General features: G+C 43.8%; 1 protein-coding gene across 1 annotated transcript in view; it reads right to left on the reverse strand.

Moving 5' to 3' along the window:
• Positions 1-20164, reverse strand: part of DSCAML1 (DS cell adhesion molecule like 1) — a 465245-nt gene that overhangs the window by 22860 nt on the left and 422221 nt on the right. Inside the window, 3 exon segments of the mRNA XM_030221589.1 lie at positions 12926-13024; positions 16851-17014; positions 18969-19086. Coding sequence (XP_030077449.1) covers positions 12926-13024; positions 16851-17014; positions 18969-19086 — 381 coding nt within the window.

The following is a 20164-nucleotide window of genomic DNA, read 5'->3' on the forward strand; positions in this document are numbered from 1 at the left end:
TTGGTCAACATTTTACAGGACCAGGACACTGTACCAGCGACTTCACAGTGAGAATCCTCAAAGGTAACTTTAAAACCATACAAGAACGTAAGACCTTTGAAGTCAGAATGATTGAATATTTTAACACCCAACAGAAAGGACTTAACAAGGATCTGGGGTTCCTAGCCCATTATAAACCATAAAGCTGTATGTCTCTGTTGATCACCCTCCCCTCACCTATCCACACCCACCCTGTTAGAATATCAATGATATGCTTTGATGTCCCCATGCATACTTCCTACCCACCCTGTCAGACTGTCACAGTAATGCTTGAATGTTTTCACTTATATACACTGTCAGCTAGCACATTTGCTTATTTCCGATCTGAGGAAGAAGGGCAACCTTCGAAAGCTAATCAAGAAATGTATTAAGTTATGTCCAATAAAAAAGGTATCATCTTATTTTCTTTTCCATGTTTTATTTTGTTTGATTTCTATTGATAACCAGTCTATACACTATTTCAGGCTGCCACCAGTAGGGGTCTCCACTGCTACAGTAAATAAAACTGTTGCAGGACAGAATGAAGAAACCACAAAATAATAAAAAAAAATTAATTATGTATATATTGACATGAAATGAAAAAAAACAAAAAATAAAAAACAACCCCCCCCCCCCCCCACAAAACCCTATTAAAAAAACCATGATGCTTTGAAAAGTGGGAAAGAAATCTTCTGCAAATCTGGCTATGCATTTAGGTAAAGTGTTTCCCCCTTTGCCCCTACAATCTCCGTCTTTAATCCTCCTTCCCTTTCTACATGATTTTGGTGAGAAGACCTGATTTCCCTGTAACAAAGAGAACCAAATCCCATCTAACTCAGGCATTTCTTCTGCTGCCTCCTCTCTATTTCTCTCCCACCCCTCCTTCTCTTTCCCCTTCTCCCTCCCTCATCTCCCCAGGGCCAGCTCATGCAGGGAGACACCTGATTTTCAATTCAAATCCATTGCTAACTCCCTCGTGGATTACATTAACCATGTATTTCTGCTTAATTTCATGCATATGGATGGAGATGGGCCCAGCCTTGCATTATTAAAATGTATTTTGGAATCCTGATCAGATGTAGTTCTGTGCAAGGCTGTGTACTGTCCATCCTATCTATTGTATTTATTCATGCCTTCCCAACCCCTGGTAGCTACTTATCCCTTCCTCATATATATATATTTATCGACCTTATCTATCCACCAACATCGTTCAACTCTCCCTATTCCAGCAAAGCTGTTGATCTAAAGATAATACTACAGCAGGGAGAAGAATGTGATACACATAAACATATGCAGTGTATGTGTATCACATTCTTGTAAAGGCACAAGACTATCTCTATTTCAGGAAGCTGGAGAAAGCTTAGCTGGTCTCCCAAGCCTTTACCGGAAGAAGCAACTAACTTGCTAGTCTCACACACAAGGACTAACACTGGCTGTTCAAACTATAGCAGGACTTGCTTATCCAATCCTACCGTAGCAGAAACCACTTGCACCTTTTTCTGAATCCCTGTACAATTTTTCCTTAACTTAATTGCCCTTATTTTTCTATCTTAATCATTTAGAGCTTCTTTTGTGAAGCTGCTCCTGGTGTGGTAATGCCGACAAAGCTCATTCACTTTGAAAGATCTCTGTCAGCATTGCCGCACGGGAACTGCTAGCATGGCTATTTTTGGGGATTTATTAACCACCTTTATGAAGAGTTTCACCCAGTGGTGTAGCTACGTGGGAGCCACAGGGGTCTGGGCCCCCATAGATTTGGCCCTGGACCCCCCTGCCGACGACTCTCTCGACCCCCCTCCCGCCGCCAACCCGCCATCGCCTACCTTTGCTGGCGGTGGACCCCAACCCCCACCAGCCGAGGTCCTCTTCTTCAGGCACAAGGCTTCGTACTGTTTCTGACGTCCTGCACGTAGAATGTGCAGGATGTCAGAAACAGAACAAAGCCTTTTGCGAGAAGAAGAGGACCTTGGCTGGCGGGGGTTGGGGTCCCCCACCAGTCCTGCCAGCAAAGGTAGGCGACGGCGGCGGTGGGGGAGGGTTGGTGGCGGGAGGGGGGGGGTCGAGAGGATCGTCGGCGGGGGGGGGGGGGGGGTCAAAGTTGTAGTTGGTGGTGGCAGCGGTGGCGGGGTCGGCAATGGTGGGGGGGGGGGGGTCGGCGGTGCCAGGGGGGGCTAAAATGTGCCCCATCACCTCGGGCTCTCAACCCCCTGCCGCCGAAGTCTGGCTATGCCCCTGGTTTCACCATTTATTACTGTCTTTTGTCAGTCTATATGTACCACCTTTGCTGTTTATTAAGATGTTTGAATGTGTGTTGTGTTGACATTGGAAGTAGAATACCATGCCATAATCCTTGTCATTTATAACTCGGTGCATAAATTAAATGCGTAATTTAAAGAGTACTAACACTCATGTGGGTAAGTGCACTCTTATCTGTGTAAATGCTTGTTGAGTGCTAACCTCAGGATTCTATATACGGTGCCTTAATTTCAGCGTGGAAATCAAATCATATTCTATAACAATGCACATAACTTAATTGGTTAACTAGCTAATCAGCACTGTTAATTGGATGTTAGCAAGCAATTATCAGCACTAATTGGCATTAAGGTTCACACGCACAACTCGACAAGCATATTCTGTAACATGGTGCGCCTAAATTCTAAGTCACATAGTTGAAAAGGGGGCGTGGCAATGGGCAGGACGTGGGGTTTCTGAAATCTGTGTGCATTGTTATAGAATACACCTGCTTTGTGTCTAATTTAGGTGTCAGGATTTTCACCAAGTAAAACATGGTATAAATGGCCACGACTACATTTGGTCGCATGGAGAAGTTATTGGTATGTGTAACTCACTTAGGACTAGATTCTATAAATGGCGCCTAAAAGAAATTGGTGCCAAAAAATAGCACTTAAGAGCTATTCCATAAAATATGCTTACGGTTTGGCGCAGTGTATAGAATAGCGCTCAGCACTGGGAACTGTGACTACATTTAGGCACAACCACTTACACCAATGAAAACTTGGTGTAAATCTCCAAGCGTAAATTAGGCATGGATCCCCCTAATTCTAACACAAGTGGAGGAGTGGCCTAGTGGTTAGGGTGGTGGACTTTGGTCCTGAGGAACCGAGTTCAATTCCCACTTCAGGCACAGGCAGCTCCTTGTGACTCTGGGCAAGTCACTTAACCCTCCATTGCCCCATGTAAGTCGCATTGAGCCTGCCATGAGTGGGAAAGCGCAGGGTACAAATGTAACTAAAATAAAACATGCACAAATGTTAGGAACACCCTGCTTCAACCATAGACACAGCCCCTTTTCAGATCTGTCCACTAGAATTTATACTCATTTTTTTTGTAGAATATGCTTAACAAGATGCACATATATGGCAGGGTATATATACCATCACTGGGAAAGGAATCTCCAGAAAAAAAAAATAGTACTTTTAATAGGCCCCTACTGTAAGACCACTTTGGTCTAGTCCCCGCTATTACGTTTAGGGGGAGTCATAGAACCTTGCATGGGGTGGTTGTAGTCAGGTAGAGACTACGAGGGAGGTGGCAAGGGTGGGGCTAACCCTCTGGGCAATAGTCAAACAACTGCTGGGAGGGGGAAGAGGTTTAAAACTGAACAGCTGAAAGTTGGAAGAGACTGGACTCATTTGCATGATATTTGCATGGATGAATTGTATGAAGAACTTTGAGGCCTGATAAAAGACTCAAGAACTTCAGTGAAAGAGGGTGGGAGCCAGAGAACCTGCTGGGACTCTTGGTGGGGGGGGGGGGGGGGGGTTCTCCCTGGCCAGTACCTGAGGAATTTTTGGATTATATGTCCCTCACCCTGAGATTAAAGTGGGCAGTGAGACAGGACTCTCTAGCAGTGGGGCGTCAAGCAAACCAATCTTTTCTGAGATTGGATTTGGCTTTTGAGATTAGCAAGTGGAGTTTGGATTGAATCCAGTTTATACTATAATAAGCAGAATTATGACTTGGATTTGGTTTGTATTTTTAACAAGTACTGTTAAGGATTGAGTTTAATAAATTTTAATTATTGCCAATTAATGCCAAAAATTGCTTATAATTGCTCACAGGGGACAGGCATGAATGTGTCTAGCATTTACAGGCAGTACTGTAAGTTATGCACTAAAGTGCCGCATTTGTGCGCCCACACACAGTGGATGTGCCTAACTGCAAGTGCGTTGATACCGACTGATGCTAGAATTCTATATGACAGAATCTTAGTACCTAGATGCCATTATAGAATCAGCGTTATGTATGTGTGTGTGTGTATTCTTCTCCCTCCTATAATGTATATCTGTCTATGTACTTGTATGTGCAAACATGCATCATTCATCTCCCTACTATAGTGCGTGTGTGTGTGTGTGTGTATAAGCCATGATTCAATTTTTGAGGGTGCCCAGGAGTGTCCTGGGCATTTTATCTCCACTCAAAGTTGCCAGATGGGCGGTTTTCCCGCCCAATTGGGCGGCTTTTCGCGACCCACTGCGGGAAATTTTTGCCCGCTGCGGGTCGCAGTTTTTTGGGCGGTTTTTGATTTTGTTGGGCGGGTTGTTTTTTCTTCGCTGGCTGCGGGTTTTCTCGCCCCACAGGGGCGTGGTTAACGACGTGTCAACAACGTGTTAATGACGTCAGTTATGTTGTAGGCGGAGTTGGTGATGTCGGGGTGGGGTGGAGCTGATGATGGCGGGGGCGGGGTTGATGATGGCGGGGGTGGAGCTGATGAAGGCGGGGGCGGGGGTGTGCGGTTTTGGGTGGGTTTTCAACTGGTTTGGGGTTGGAAAATTTATTTAAACCTGGCAACCCTGTCTCCACTCCCTCCCTCCGCGTTAATAATTTAATCTTTTCTGGTGGGAATGTCCAATCCCTGCCAGCTGATGAGATCTGCTGGTCCAGAAGTGCCCCAGTGTTGCCTCAGCAGTGAAGAAAGCAGCGGCCTCTTTTCCAGTTGCCAGCACTGGCACTCTTACATGTGAACTAAGCATGCAGAAGGAGTATCGGTTTCAGCGGCTAGAAAGAAGGTCGATGTCTTCTTCACTGCTCAGGTCGCACAGGGGCAATTCTGGGTAGCGGATCTCATTGGCTGGCGGGGATTGGGCGACACCGCCAGCCATTCAACAGGTACTTTGGGTTGTGGAGGGAAGGGGGTGTTGATTGAAACTCTGTGCATGTTCTTGCCTTCCAAGAATTTGATGTTTGATGTTTCAGATTGCGTTATTGCTATTGTACAGCTTTGTGAGCCACTTTAATTATTTGGAAAAAACAATCTATATATATAAAGGCAAGACCAACGTTCTATGAAGCCTCCAGCCGGAAGTGTGAAGCGCTAGAGATATCCAGTTTCCCCATGAGTGAAGGAAAACAGCACAGCACGAAATCCCTCTCTCTAACAGTGAAGGACTCAGAGGGGGGAGGGGAGAGAGACACCCTCACTCTCTCTGTAACACAAACACAGCACAGCAGGAAACTTAACACTGAAGGACTGGACTCGGAGGGGGGAGGGGGAGGGGCAGAGGGCAGGGACACACACTCCCACGTGCACACTCTGAAGAAAACCTTGCTAGCCCCCCCCCCCCCCGTTTCATTTGCATCAGAAACGGGGCTTTTTTACTAGTGTTTACATAAATAAGAGACACATGCGCTATTAGGAAGAGCTCAGACTTTTGCTGGAGACAAGGCTGCCCTGGTATGAGCTGTGTGTGTGAGAACCAGAAGACTCTATATCTTTGGGACATTCTTCTCTGGCTTCTTACCACAGACCAGGATGGGATTTGTAGTTCTGTTTATAATTTATAATATAAATCTACAATTTCACTTCCCAGAATATTCTGGCGCTGTGGCTAGATCCAGTGATCCTGTAACTCAGATTCTAAATTCATCTCAGCCAGCCATTCACAACAGAACAATTATTGCTGTGAGACCTAACACACAACAGGGACAGACAAATCTAGCAAATTGGTACAGTGGTCGGTATAAGACTATCCATGAGTGTCGCACCACATCTACAAACTACCTTGTGCAATGAAAGAATGGCTCTGAATGACTGCTTGGTTGATGTACCTTTGAGTAGCTGTCCCAGAGTGTGCAGGTGTTCAAGTGAGTGCAATCTATCACAGTACCTGCTTTGTTACAATCTGCAACAAGGACATGTTATGTGATAACTGAACCTGTCCCTTTAAATTTAGACCCCCTTTCCCCTTCCCACTGTATACCAAGGAATGGAGAAGGCCTATGACACCAATCAAATGCTTTTACTTTTAGCCCGAATCAACTCTGCCCCATGTCACCTACTTCCATCTTGTTACAAACTTTATAATACACAGGATAAATTATTCAGTTTTAGGGCAGCTAAGCGATGGAAATCACTTCCCACAGCCCTTAGATGCGAGTGCAATTATATGAGTTTAGGTGATGACTCAAAACCATGTTATTACAACAGTTTTTGAATTGAATTTTAAATTTGTTTTTAAGGAGCAATGCTTATTTAATGATGCGTTATGATAAATAGGTCATAGAACTGTAGGTATTATTTGTAATGAAATGATCTTTTAAAGATTTATTATTGTATAGTTGTCATTTGATTAAATTCATTTTGTATTGTGTGTAATCTGCTTTGAACATCCTCTGGGAAAGGTATACTAGAAAAGCACATCTTCTTGGCTGGTTTAAGTTTATACCAGCCAAAAATAACCAGATATCTAATGCTGGTCACTGGAAAAGGCCCCAGCACTGAATATCCGGGCTGACTGCCGATTGTGGGAGCTAGCTGGGCTGCCACCTGTGGTCTGAATATTGGCCCTGTAGTGGCTAAGGTGGCAATTCTCTAAATTGGTACCAAGATTTAGGCACCCCAATTCCAAGCACTTAGTGCCAATTCTATAAAGGCATCTTGACACCATGATTTCATTATACAATACTGGCGTAACTGGGCATTGGCATGCCTAAAATTAGGCGCCAACAGTTACACCAAGTCAATGGCAGTTGTAACTGTTAGCACCTAATTGTGCCCTGAAGTGCAGGCAATTTATAGTATTCTATAAGTTATGCGCATATCGCTGAGACATACTCCCCCCATATCTGGCCCCCTCACGCTTAAGATTTTGATGTGCAAATTACAGAATAGTGGCAAGCACTTTTGCACATAATTGTTAATTAGTGGCACCAATCATGCATGTAAGTATTTTATAACCGGGGTGGATTGACCAACTGGGCTGCCCGATACTACAGTGGGCAGTCTCAGCAGCCATGTTGAAAACATGGTGGTACCGGGCATAGTAGCAATAGCAGGCAGTAAAGAGTGGGGCTCTTTTCTGCCCCTGAAGAAGTCAATAGACGACCAGGGTCCTTCAAGGTAGGACCGGAGAGGGCCCACTTTGGCTCAGGGGTCTGTAGTGTGTGGGAAGGGAGCAGCAACTGTGGCAGTAGGGGGGCTGGTGTGCGTGAGAGAGATGGCAGTTCAGCGGTGGGGTGGCGGGCAGTGGCCTGGGGACTCCCAATAACCTTTACTGACCCTGACCACTGTCAGTCCACCCCATCTATAACTTGTGCGCACAACTAGCAACTATCTTCAGGCACCAATTTCTAGAACTGTCCTTTAAGTAGCTCATTTCCAGGAGGGAGCCCATTCCCAGAGAAAGGCTACATAGCAGGTGTGCAACAAAAATCATACAATTCATTAAAATTGTATACAGTCAACAAGGAAACAATTTCGGGCCAGCCCTAGATTTCTGACAACCCCATCCTATCCTACCACTAAATGGATACATTTTCAGGCTGCCTCCGCTCCACCCCTAACATGGCCCACAGTTATACAAATGGTATCTGGACATTTATCAATTTAGATGGCTTTATACTTGTGAAAATATATGGACAGGTAAACTATGGTTCACTGGCTGCCAGCAAACATATCGTTTGCTTTGAATATTAGACTATGTGCACACACACACACCCTTCTGAAATACATTCACACACATCGCTATGGCCTCATCCCTTTAACAGGATTTCCACCAATGACTTATTTTTTTCCTGCAAGTGATGCGCGTTAAAAAAAAGAAATATTGTTGTGAGAAGCTGTAAAGGGAAAGGCAGCATTGACCAACTCCTGTGGAAGGCTGCTCAGAGGTTGTTTCTGCCGCTGGTGCTCTCTCCTCTCACGTGTGTCCTAACAGGTCAATAGTCAGCCACCACAGTCAGTATTTTTGAACAGCAGCTCCAAAAACTATCCAGCCCAAAAACTATCCAGATATTCAGCACTATCGCTAAACATCCGGGCGAGGCAGTCAGTGCCAGAACTTATCTGAACAGTGGCAGTATTCAGTCTGCTGTCTGGATAACTTATTTGCATAACTTAGGACAGTATTTTGTGGGGTCAATATTCAAAAGAATTGATCCTGATAACAGCTCCTGCTATCTCAATGAGAGTTGCTGAAAGGGATATTCAGAGACACTATGCAGACATTGCTTCCAAATATCCTTACAGATTTGTCAATGAACTATGCAATAGTGCTGGGGTGGAATCAGGACAGTCCTGGAACTTATCTATTATCTAGATAACTTAGGACAGATAGAAGGCTGTCCTAAGTTATCCAGATAGTGGACTGAATATTGACACTATTGGTTTAGTACCTCTGAATATTCCAGTGAGCAACGCTTTCTGAAAAGTAGGTGCTCATATCTGGATAAGTGATTTTGAATATTGACCCCTAAATGAATAAAACCTGTTCTCTTTCATCAGCCCTACACCTCAAGGCTACTCTTTGAGTTCATTGTGAGGAGACACCATCAGAGAGGCTTATATGCAATCACAGAAACATGCACAGATAACAACAGGGCTGATGTTGGGGGGGGGGGGGGGGGGGGGTGGAGGGTACAATCAAGGCTCTTGCCTTGAATCATGCCAGAAGGGGCCCCAATCCTGTCTAAAACAGAAGGCAGCACAGCGTACTGACAGACTTTGGGGACCCCTTGCAAATTTCTGGCCTGGATTCCGGCAATACATCAAAATAGCATTATCCATGCTGTGCATTACATGTGTTGACCAGTACAGTCTCAGATCAGTATCATAAACTCTGTAAATGAGCACAGTTAACTCAAATGGAGATGTGGGAAAAAATCTAAGTGGTACATGTCTCCAGGGCCGGCACAAGTATTGCAGGCCCTTTAGGCCAAATCTTCAACTTTGTTCCTCCCATCCCCTCACCTTAATTAACTGTCAAGTCCTTAGCCCCTTTCCATTCGAGATTTCGATCATTAAATTCAACAATCATGATTACCCCAATGTCAGCCTTCTCGGAACAATATTGCAGAAAATGGACATCATGCTTTGTTTTGCATATATTTACATAATGAGGACAATTTCTGAAAGCCGTTTATCCAAGTAAATAGCCTATTTGAAAATTGCCCATCTTGCCTGCAGATAAAAGTACATATTGATAGTTCTTTGCATTTGATTTTCCCTTGAATGCAGCTATGCCTCGTCACTCTCTGGAAGCTACTGATCTAGGCAATTGCCTGGTTCATCGAATGGTTAAGCTAGCCCTGCATATCTCACACCCAAGGGCACAGGAGAAATGTGGGTGGTGTTATGAATCCTTCCAGCAGCTCAGGGTGAATCAGAGTGAAAATCTTGCCTCCATCAGCTGAAGGATGTCAGTGCTGCTGCTTTTTATATATTTTTTAAAATATTTGTAAGCACTTCTCAGCAAATTTCACACAGGAGTGTGCTGGAGGCAGAAGCGTGCATAGCTGAAAAAATGGATTTATAATTAAATTCCTGCTCTTCATTAACGGCCCTTGGGTGGCTATGTTCCTTTCACTTCTCACTTCTATCCCCAGCCCTGGCTCTGTTATTTCTCACAGGAATCCCAAAGAAATGGAAGGAGAGAACAAAAGGTTAATAGAGAAAAGGAAGATAACGGTGTGTGCTTGTAAGGGAGGTGGGGATCCATTTCTTTAAAGGGGATTCTGGCAATAAGAGGGTACATACAGGAAGAGCTGTCATTTGTGATGTTATTCAAAGCTGTAAAATTAGCATGTTCTTGTGTCCTGCAGATTATGTTATTTATTGGGATTTATTAACCACCTTTATGAAGAGATTCACCCAAGGCAGTGTACAGCATGTAGTTTAGCATAAAACTTACAATTTTGTTGACAGCATAACAATGGTAAAAATGACCAAATATAAACATTAATAGAATAAATGAGATAAACTTAATTAAAACCCAATAATAGGGCTAACCATGAAACAGTATCAAAAATATGCACATTTAATAGCACTGAAATTAAAATAATAGAGATATAATGCAACGTCAGCATAATAATAATGAACCATCTTATAAGCACAAATTGGGCTAGATTCTATATATGACGCCTGAAAATTTCACTTGGAAAAAAATATGCCTAGATGTATTCTGTAAAAGTACGCCTAAATTTTATAGAATAATGCCGAGCACCTCTCCATGCGACCAAATACAGTCACAGCCATTTACGCCATGTTTTACTTGGCGTAAATCCTGATTCCTAAATTATGCGCAGAGCAGGTGTATTCTATAAGAACACACATAGATTTTAGAAATGCTCACGCCACACCCATGGCCATGCCCCTCTTTTCAACTATGCAACATAGAGGTGCATCATGTTACAGAATACCAGGGGTGTAGCTAGGTGGGGCCACGGGGACATGGGCCCCCGCAGATTTAGCCCTGGCCCCCCTGCTTTCACCCCCCCTGCTGCCGACACTCCCCACCACATTCTACAGCCCCTCCCACCGCCGCCAATCCACCCCCGCCGCCGCTGTCAGGTACCTTTGCTGACGGGGGTCCCCAACCCCCGCCAGCCAAAGTCCTCTTCAGACACCAGAGGCATGTAAGTGAAAAATACTTGCAAATGCCAAGATATGCGTGAATACCAAAATGAAAGGCAAAGTGGAAATGTAGCGCACTGCCCTTACACCGAGTAAACAGCAATGAACTATAAATAACCACTGCACACTGTACCTAGAAAAATGATGAAAGCAAAAAACTAAAATTAATAATAAAAATGTGGCATATAAAGAATAATATGCTGGGGAAAATGTAAACCACAGCCAAACTAAAGAGGCGTGACGTCACACACTAAGCGCCAAAAAAAACGGAACTGAAAACCTGGACGTGACAAGTTATTAAAATATTCTAAAAACTTTATATATAATGGAACATAAACACAACATTGCTGTTTACCTCGGTGTAAGGGCAGTGCGCTACATTTCCACCTTTGCCTTTCATTTTGGTATTCACGCATATCTTGGCATTTGCAAGTATTTTTCACTTACATGCCTCTGGTGTCTGGTATTATTTTTTTCATTTTTTCTTTTTGTTTTTTACCTTCGTTTTTGTTTTTCATTATTTTTAATTATTAGTTACTTATGTATATTCATCTTGAGATCCCTGTTCAGTTTTCTGTTTCTGTTTTCTGGTTATGTTTGCTATATATGATTGTATGTACAACATGTATTTATTTATTGATTTATACATTTATTTAGATATCTCTTTTAGCAGTTTATGTGCTGTTATTCATCTGACCCACAGGCAATTTTTTTATTCTTCAGACATTATTAGGTAGGTTTTCTCATTCCTGCGTTACACGATTTATGACATTTACTATATTTTTATTCTTATTGCTCTCATTATCTCTATGTGAATTATTCTATTTCTTAATGTTTTATATCTTATATTTTATATTTATTTATTATTCGATATTTATATTTTATTCAGTTGTTTGATGGTCTAAACATGTTTTTAATAGTATTCATATGTTTATGTATATTGTTCATATTATGTTTATTTTATTTTATAGACCCCTGACGCAGGCTTTTACAGCCGAAACACGTCACATGTCGGGTCAATTGTGTAGCTTTCAATAAAGACCTTGTTCAGGAAGACACTCATTGTGAGAGGACTTTTATTGAATCCACTGTTTGTTTTGCCTATAATTTATGGTGCACAGTAAATAATTTAAAATAGTTTTATCAAGTCTGGCAGCCTGAAAATGATAACAAGGAATCCAACATTTTGATCCTTCATCATTCCCTCAAAGAAGGATAAGTAAATATTTGGATATTCTCTTGACTCCGATCAAAGGTATAACTACAAATGACAACCAAATAATACGGAGATAAACCATTTAGCACCTTATATAGTATACTGAAAAAATTTAAATTGGATTCTGGCAGCTATAGGAAGCCAGTAGGTGGTTAGATAAGCGATGATATATGGTCTGTTTTTCTTCAAAGAAAAGATCAATCACAAAGTCATATTTTGAGTCGTTTAGGGCTTTTTCAAGAGGTGTTTTGAACAACTCATGTAGATAATATTGCAATAGTCCAAAAGACTCAATAATAGGGCTTGAACAATTCAACGGAAATTATCTTGATCAAAATATTTACATATATGATGAAGGTTACATAAGATAAGACCTGAATCAAACTATTTATTTGCTTATGTAGAGAAAAAGTGGAATCCAAATAGATACCTAAAATTTTGATAGAGTCAGAGAGTTGATATACTATGCAATTAACCGTTACACTAGTCTCTCTGGAGCTGATGTATTGTTAATAAGCAAAACTTAGTTTTTTGAGTATTAAACTATACTGAGTCAGACCAGAGGTCTATCAAGTCCAACATCCTCTTTTCAAACAGTGGCCAATCAGGTCACAAACACCTGACAGTATCTCAGAGGTGAATGGTGTACAATGTAGAACTTGCTACCATCCATGTATTAACTGAACAACAACACAAAGCAGTGAGCAAGATTTGAGTGCCAATCCCACCTCTCAACACGTCTTACATGTTGCTCCATTTTGATAATAAGTGTAATTCTCTACAGTGTTTCCCTTCAGTGGGGGCCATCACAATGCTCTTACCTCTGATAGAACTGCCACCATTGTCACCAGGAATCCAGGGCAAGTGTGATGGATGAGGCAGAGGTTTTCGAAACAGTCAACGTGGCTGATCAGGAGAACCTAAATGAGATGGACAAGCAGAAACAGTGAGAGAACTTCTTATACACCAGGAGATTACTGTAGGAGGCAGAGGAACTGAACACTAGTGGCATTTCTCCTTTGCTTATCTAGCTCAGAAAGACCTACACAGCACCTAAGTCCTCTGATTTCCCTAGCATATATCAGGTCTGTTCCCTCTCTTTCCCTTTAAAATGCCTGTCTTTTTCTGCCCCTCCCTCTCTATGTCATTCCAATCTCCCATCCCCATGTTGTCACTCTCCCTCCCTCTCACACAGTTTCTGATAGGGTCCGCAGTGAGGGTACACACTCATAGGGTTCTTAGAGTCTCTATTTTAGGTGATGAGAAACTCTACACTTCAGATACCCTACACACTAGGGATCAAGGATCAATACCCCTTTTTCCAGACTCTGCTCACCCCATACCCAGCTCACCCACCATCCTACCACAGGCCATCTGTGATCAGTGCACTTTTGTAAGAATCTATTTTCTTGTTCTCAGTGGGCACAGCAAGCTGGCACCTCCTCTTAGGTGCTCTGAAACCGTGTGGTGAGAGCCTGTTCTATTATACCATCTGGGCACCCAGATTCTATTATAGAATACTACTGTAACCTGGTATCGGCACACCTAATATCTAGGCACCTAGAGTTACACCAGCTGTAGACCTGGTGTAACTGCAGAGAACAAACTGTGGCAAGGGGGCATGTAAGTGGCAGCTTGCCCATGTGATGAACTCCTTGCATTTACACGCTATGGAGGTAATTCTGAAAAGGCTGTCAAAATTTAGGTGTTAGGATGTTGTTCGCTATGGACTGAAATCTATAAATGGCACCTTAAAAAATAATTGGCGCCAAAAAAATAGAGCTAAGTGCTATTCTATAAAGTTAGGCACCTTTTACAGAATAGCGCTTAGCGTTGGAAACCGTGACTACATTTAGGTGTGACCATTTACACCAAAAAACCTTTATGTAAATCCATGAGCCTAAGTTAGGTGTGGATCCCCTTTACTCTATAACATGCATAAAGGAATGCCCCGATCCTCCCCTGATCTGCCCATGGCAACAACCCATTTTTGGACCTGGGCGTAAAATCTACGTGTGGATTCCACAACTAAATTCATCACATAAATTTAAATGAAATCCAATCAGCACCAATAATTTCTTGTTAAGATCTCAATTATCGGTGCTAATTGGCTCACTATTCATTTAAATTGCACGCGCAAATTGGGTACGTGTGCAAATTTGCATGCCCATTTTTTAATGCTTTTTATAGAATTCGGGGATGTGTATAATTGCCATTAGAGAATACTAGCATAAGTCAGCATTTACGCACCAACATTTAGGAGCAGTCGATTACTCCACGTCAACAGATGATCACAACTAATTGTTGATTTATGTGAATATTGGCCCAATCTCCTATATAATAATAATTTGTCAATCTGCATCCCTGGCTGGCTGGGTTTGTAACCATATGCAAATGAGCTACTACGTAATCGGCTTGCCTCCAGCCTTCCCTTCCTTCTCAGTGTCCTGCCCTTGCGGAAAGGGGGACACTGAGAGGGAAGGAAAGGGAAGGCTGGAGGCGAGCCGAGCCTGCCGCTTTCACTGATGCTGCTGTGACTTGAGGTAAAATAAAGTTTTAAAGTAAGGGCAGCAGGAAGGAAAGGAGGGTTGTTGAGGGAGAAGAGGGCGGCAGATGAGGGCTGGGTTGAACTGGAACTCAGGTGCTTAAAAGGGGGGCAGGTGGGGGCTGGGGCAAGTCATTGGACATGGAGGGGAGGGGAAGGGAGAATTGCTGGACATGGCGGGGAAGGGAGAGAGAAGAAATCGCTTAGACGATAGCCTTCCTAGGTGTCACGGTTGTGCCCAGGTCCCTGGCTCGCAGTCACCTCAGTCCCCGGGGTTAGACCTGGGGAATGCTGCGAAGTGATGGTTTAACGTTTCCCGTGTTCCAGAAGATATGCTGGTCCGGTCCTGGATCTTCCAGATCTGCAGATTGTTTTGGGAGTTTTTTGGAACCAAGCAGCACCCATACCTGGTGAACTCCCTTGTGACTTGCCTTTATTAACCACCTGGTAAGGTTCCTAGTTGCCTTGCAACAGTGTTCTTCAGAGGCGTTCCTTTGGTGTGAAGTGTTGCAGTGCCTTTGCACTTTTCGTGTTGGTGACTTTTACTCTGCTTGTTTTTTGGACTATTCTTCTGCCTGCCGCCTGCCTAGACCCGGATTGTTTATTGGACTATTCTTCTGCCTGCCGCCTGCCCAGACCCGGATTGTTTATTGGACTATTCTTCTGTCTACAGCCCGCCCTGACCCGGCTTGTTTCTGGATTGTTCGTTTGTCTGCTGTTTTTCCTGGAACCCAGCGTGTTTCTAGTGTTCCTGTTATTTGTCAGCCTGCTGCTGTGTCCTGCCTTGTCCTGCAAGTCCTACCGGCCGCCTGAAGCCCAGAGCTCAACTCTTGGTGAAAGGTGGCCAAGTGTAGGTGAAGCCTTACTCCAGTCCACTGTGTTCCAGTTCCGGTCTGCCTTATCTGGTGTTGGGGTGATTCTCCTGCCGCTGCTGCTCCTCGGCAGTGGACCAAGGGCTCACCAACCCAGGTTCCTGCTGTGTATACGTGACACTAGGGCCCGTTTCATTTTTGGAGAAACTGGCTTTTTTGCTTGTACAGTATAATGTTAGAGCTTGTGATCAAATCTATAGCAGACACAGCATTAAAGTCCACATTCTTGTAGGTGATCGGGAATTTCTGAAAACCCTCGTCCTCCGAGTATGCATGGGTTTCTATAGCGCATATACAAATTAGCTGGGTTAAAATGAGGCCTTGCCAGTGGTGTGTTTAGGATGTGAGTGCAAGCAGTGTGCATAGCTGGAATTTTCAAAAGTACATGTGCATTCTATGAAGCTCACACTGCAAAGCTGCACATACTTTTCACAGCACCTCAGGTTACTCAGATCCCCTTAATGTCATCAGGACAAAACCCTGGTTAAGCTATTAGCTGAATGATGGCATCCTTAGCAGATCAATGCCTCCTAACATCATACTGAGGTGCTGAGACACTACTGGTTTAGAGACAGTGGTGTGCTGGTACATTTAACAATGGGGGTGGGCCTAGGGGTGTATTGGGCAGAACGCATTCCTCTCTCCTTGCCCCCACAAAGACTCATTAGGCATGCCTTTGCTGGAAGGGATGCTGAGCCCCGCCAACCAAATAAATGAACTGTCACCACTCCTTGTGGCTTGTTTCTGGCTCTGAGCAGTATGTCGGGACTTTTGCATGCTTAGAGCATGTGTGAGAAGTCCCAGCATTCTGCTCAAAGCCAGAAACAAGTAGTGGGGAGCAGTGGCAGTCTATCTGGCTGGCAGGCCTTGGTATCCCTGCCAGCAAAAGAAAAAGGGAGTTCAGGAGGAGGCCCAAGCCCAAATTTTGGAAGCCGGTTGTTAAAGTAGCCACGGGGGGGGGGGCCTACTTTAACAACTGGCTCCCAAAATTCTTAAAAAAAGTGTCTCTCACGAGCTGGTGCAAGCCAGCTCCAGCACACTACTGCTTAGAGGGAACAGTGTCCCCTAACACCATGCTAGCACACTGGATCAGTAGGGACACACTTTCCTTTAAACCACTAATACCCTACTGGAACACAGGGTCAAAGACTCAAAGATTTTCTTGACAATCTCTGTTAAAGTTATAACTCTTGTGAACTCTTGCAGCCTTGATAAGACTGAAGTCAGGGCTGTGGAGTAAATCTATGACTGCACAGGGACAGTAGGTTATCACTCCACCAACCCTGTTCTTTATTCTTGTGGTAGCTGGCATTGGCCTGCAGACATTACCTTGAACCAGTAGGTTGACGATGATAGTATCAAAGCCCCAGGTGTTGGTGGCAGTGCAGGTGTAATATCCAGAATCCTCTGCTTTCACAGAGCGCATGACCAAGGTAGCATTCGGTTGGATCACTCTGTGCCCATCCATGGCAATAGGGATGGCCGAGTCCTCACTGGAGGATACAGAAATTAGAACCAAGTCAAAGATAAATTCCTAAGAAGCACCACTGCTGTTCTAAGGTCTTGGGAATAGGAAGAGTTTTCAAGCCTCCTCCATGCTGCACTAGGAAAGTGAAGTTGCTTACCTATAGACACTTTGTGGATAGCAGGGTAAATCAGCCACACACATGGGTGTCATCCTCCCTGACAGTGTCAGTTTGGATCCACCCTCCCAGTGCCCAGAAGAGCTTAGAAAGCTTTCTGAAAATGCTCTGGTGCTCCTTCCCGCCCACATATAGCTCTTCTCTCTTGGTTTATCTCAAAGGCAAGGAGGTTTAAGGACAGGAGATGGCATGACATCAAAAAGCTGAAGCCCGTTCAGCTGCTGCATCCACGCTGTTGTTGTGCATGGTTTATCTCAGTAGCGTTTGCTATTGTTTTGGACAGACCAATATGGAGGCAAGTTCTGCCCACTGGTTTCAGCCCAGATAGGCTCATGCCACTCCTGTCAATAAATCTCCCTGCTCAAAGTTCAAACAATTTGAGGTGAGAGGGCAGTGTGGCTGATTTATCCTGCTGTCCAAGAAAAACGTATGATACAGGCAAGAGATTCAATTTCTCCATGGACAAGCATTACTTGTACTAAGCCCTTCTTTTCGCTTGCTTATTCATAATTCCTAAAATAATGGTGTGGTGCAGAACTTTAAACTTTATTAATTGGTATCAATGAGTCAACACGAGTCGTTGTTTTGGCCATGAGGCCTGCCTCTGGAGTCAATACCGGGTAAGTACACAATGGTCTAATCCTGTGTCTGACAATAAATACTGCACTAGTATCGCACATCAAAAGATATCCTGCCTTTGAGTAGTGCTGTGAACCAGCTCACTTGATCGAGCTGGTTCGCAGCACCACACCATTGTTTTGGGACTTTTGTTGTCACCTTTACTGTTTGTGTGCTGTATTCATAATTCTCAGTGGCGTTCCTGGGGGGGGGGGGGTGCGGTCCGCCCGTGTGCACGCCACTGGGGGGGGGGGGGGGTGCCGCGCGCAGCCTGTCCTCCATTCGTTTCCATGCTTCTTCTCTGCCCCGGAACAGGTTACTTCCTGTTCCGGGGCAGATAAGAAGCATGGAACGAAACGGAGGGCAGGCGCGCGGGGCACCCCCCAGCGGTGTGCACCTGGGGGGGTTCCTTCGTGGGGGGTCCTTTCACTGGGGGGGGGGGTCCGCGCTGCATCCGGGTGTCAGCCCCCTAGGAACGCCACTGATAATTCTTTCCATCCTTTGGTACACATGAAAAGAGAGGAGAGGGAGAGAGAAAGAGAGCAAATCCATTACCATTCTGCCGTGTGGCTAATGAAGGCTGGGGAGGAGCTAGTGTGGGTGGGAAAGAGCACTGGGGCATGCCCAGAAAGCTTTCTAAGCTCTTCTGGGCTCTGGAAGGGTGGATTTGAGCTGGTGCCATCAGGAATGATGACACCCATGTGCGTGGTTGATTACATCCTGCTTGTTTGTAGAGAAACAGGTGCTGCACAGCATGGTCAGTGACTGAGGAAGCTAATCTGTGCCTACCATGATATTCTGCTCTGCCATCGTCTTAGGATCTACCTTTACCACAGCATCATGTCTAATATGCTCTGCCATTGTACTAGGCCACAACCTACCATACTACTGTACAGTTCTGCAATTAGAAAGTGTATGTCAGACCCTTATTAGGGTTTGTCTGATTTTACAGTCTAAAGAGAAGATTTAAATACTTAAATGTATGTTTGAACTTTCATACCATCTACTACTCTATGTAGCAAGAAAGTTCTAGGACTGCTCAATGAAAGCAACATGAATATTCCACAAATTCCTGAGGAACAGTCCCAAGAATGTTAAAACAAATGCTCCATGAACCTGTCTGTGAATAGGTGGAGAGGGTTTCAGGTTCTTAGTGGAAAAATCTTCTGAGATGGGACTCATTTACCTCTCTTTGGTCCATTTAACTGTAGGTGCTGGTTCCCAACAGAACTGCAGGGCAGCCGAACATCCCTCAATCCAAGGTGTGCTCACTGTTCCTCCAAATGATATGATTTTTGCAGGGGCTGTAGAACACAAGAGGTAATATTTGATGTTAGCAAAGGCAGTGGAATGGATGAGTCACTAGACCATAGTCCCACCCAATATTTTGCCCAACCACAGCATCACTAACTTGAGAGAGAGGTTTTTTGGCCTCTTCAGTCAGGAAGGGTGCTCCCCTGCCCCTGTCTCTCAGTAATATCTCACTGCTAAGTGTGTTATGCAATCCGAGAGAGGAATCTGCCAACAGCGTGTCTCACTGCTGTATGTTACATGGACGCGAAGGAAGGGGGAAGAGGTTCTGTATTACTCAGGGGTGCTGCAGGGGAAGAGATATATCATTCACCTCTAGGAGCATGTCATATCCACCATATCAGTATCACAAACATTCCATTAATTCTGGGAAAAGTCGTCTTTCTAAAACAATTAGCAAATGAATGATGTGACAAGATGGTCAGACTGTTCTAACAATAAGAGTTGTAACACCAGCCTATCTATCCATTTGGAGGTAATCAATAGAAATAAAACAAAATAGAACATGAAAAAGAAAATAAGAGGATACCTTTTTTATTGGACATAACTTAGTACATTTCTTGATTAGCTTTCGAAAGCTAATCAAGAAATGTACTAAGTTATGTCCAATAAAAAAGGTATCCTCTTATTTTCTTTTTCATGTTTTATTTTGTTTTATTTCTATTGATTACCTTTAAAAGTGGACTAACACGGCTACCACACCTCTCTATCCATTTGGAGACACTGCCCCATAATGGCCAACTCTCCTGGTTAAGGAGACGACACACACACACGTATTATTTAAAGAAAAGACAACCTCTTTTGCTCTGTCCGGCAAAATGATTCATCCAATGCATTTCAATAGGGCCTTGACTGCTGACAAAATAAAGACCAAAAATATTATAATGCCTCTGTATCGCTCCATGGTGTGACATCACCATGAATACTGCGTTCAATTCTGGTCACTGTATCTCTGCTTATATTTTTTTTGTTGTTTTGCATATTGAAATGTGTCCCAAGTGCCTTCATTTTGGGTGAGTAAAAAAATTAAAATTAACAACAGCCACAAAGAGTCAGAGTTGACAGCGCTAG

The sequence above is a fragment of the Microcaecilia unicolor genome, chromosome 12 (genome assembly GCF_901765095.1).
Source record: "Microcaecilia unicolor chromosome 12, aMicUni1.1, whole genome shotgun sequence".
Lineage (NCBI taxonomy): Eukaryota > Metazoa > Chordata > Amphibia > Gymnophiona > Siphonopidae > Microcaecilia > Microcaecilia unicolor.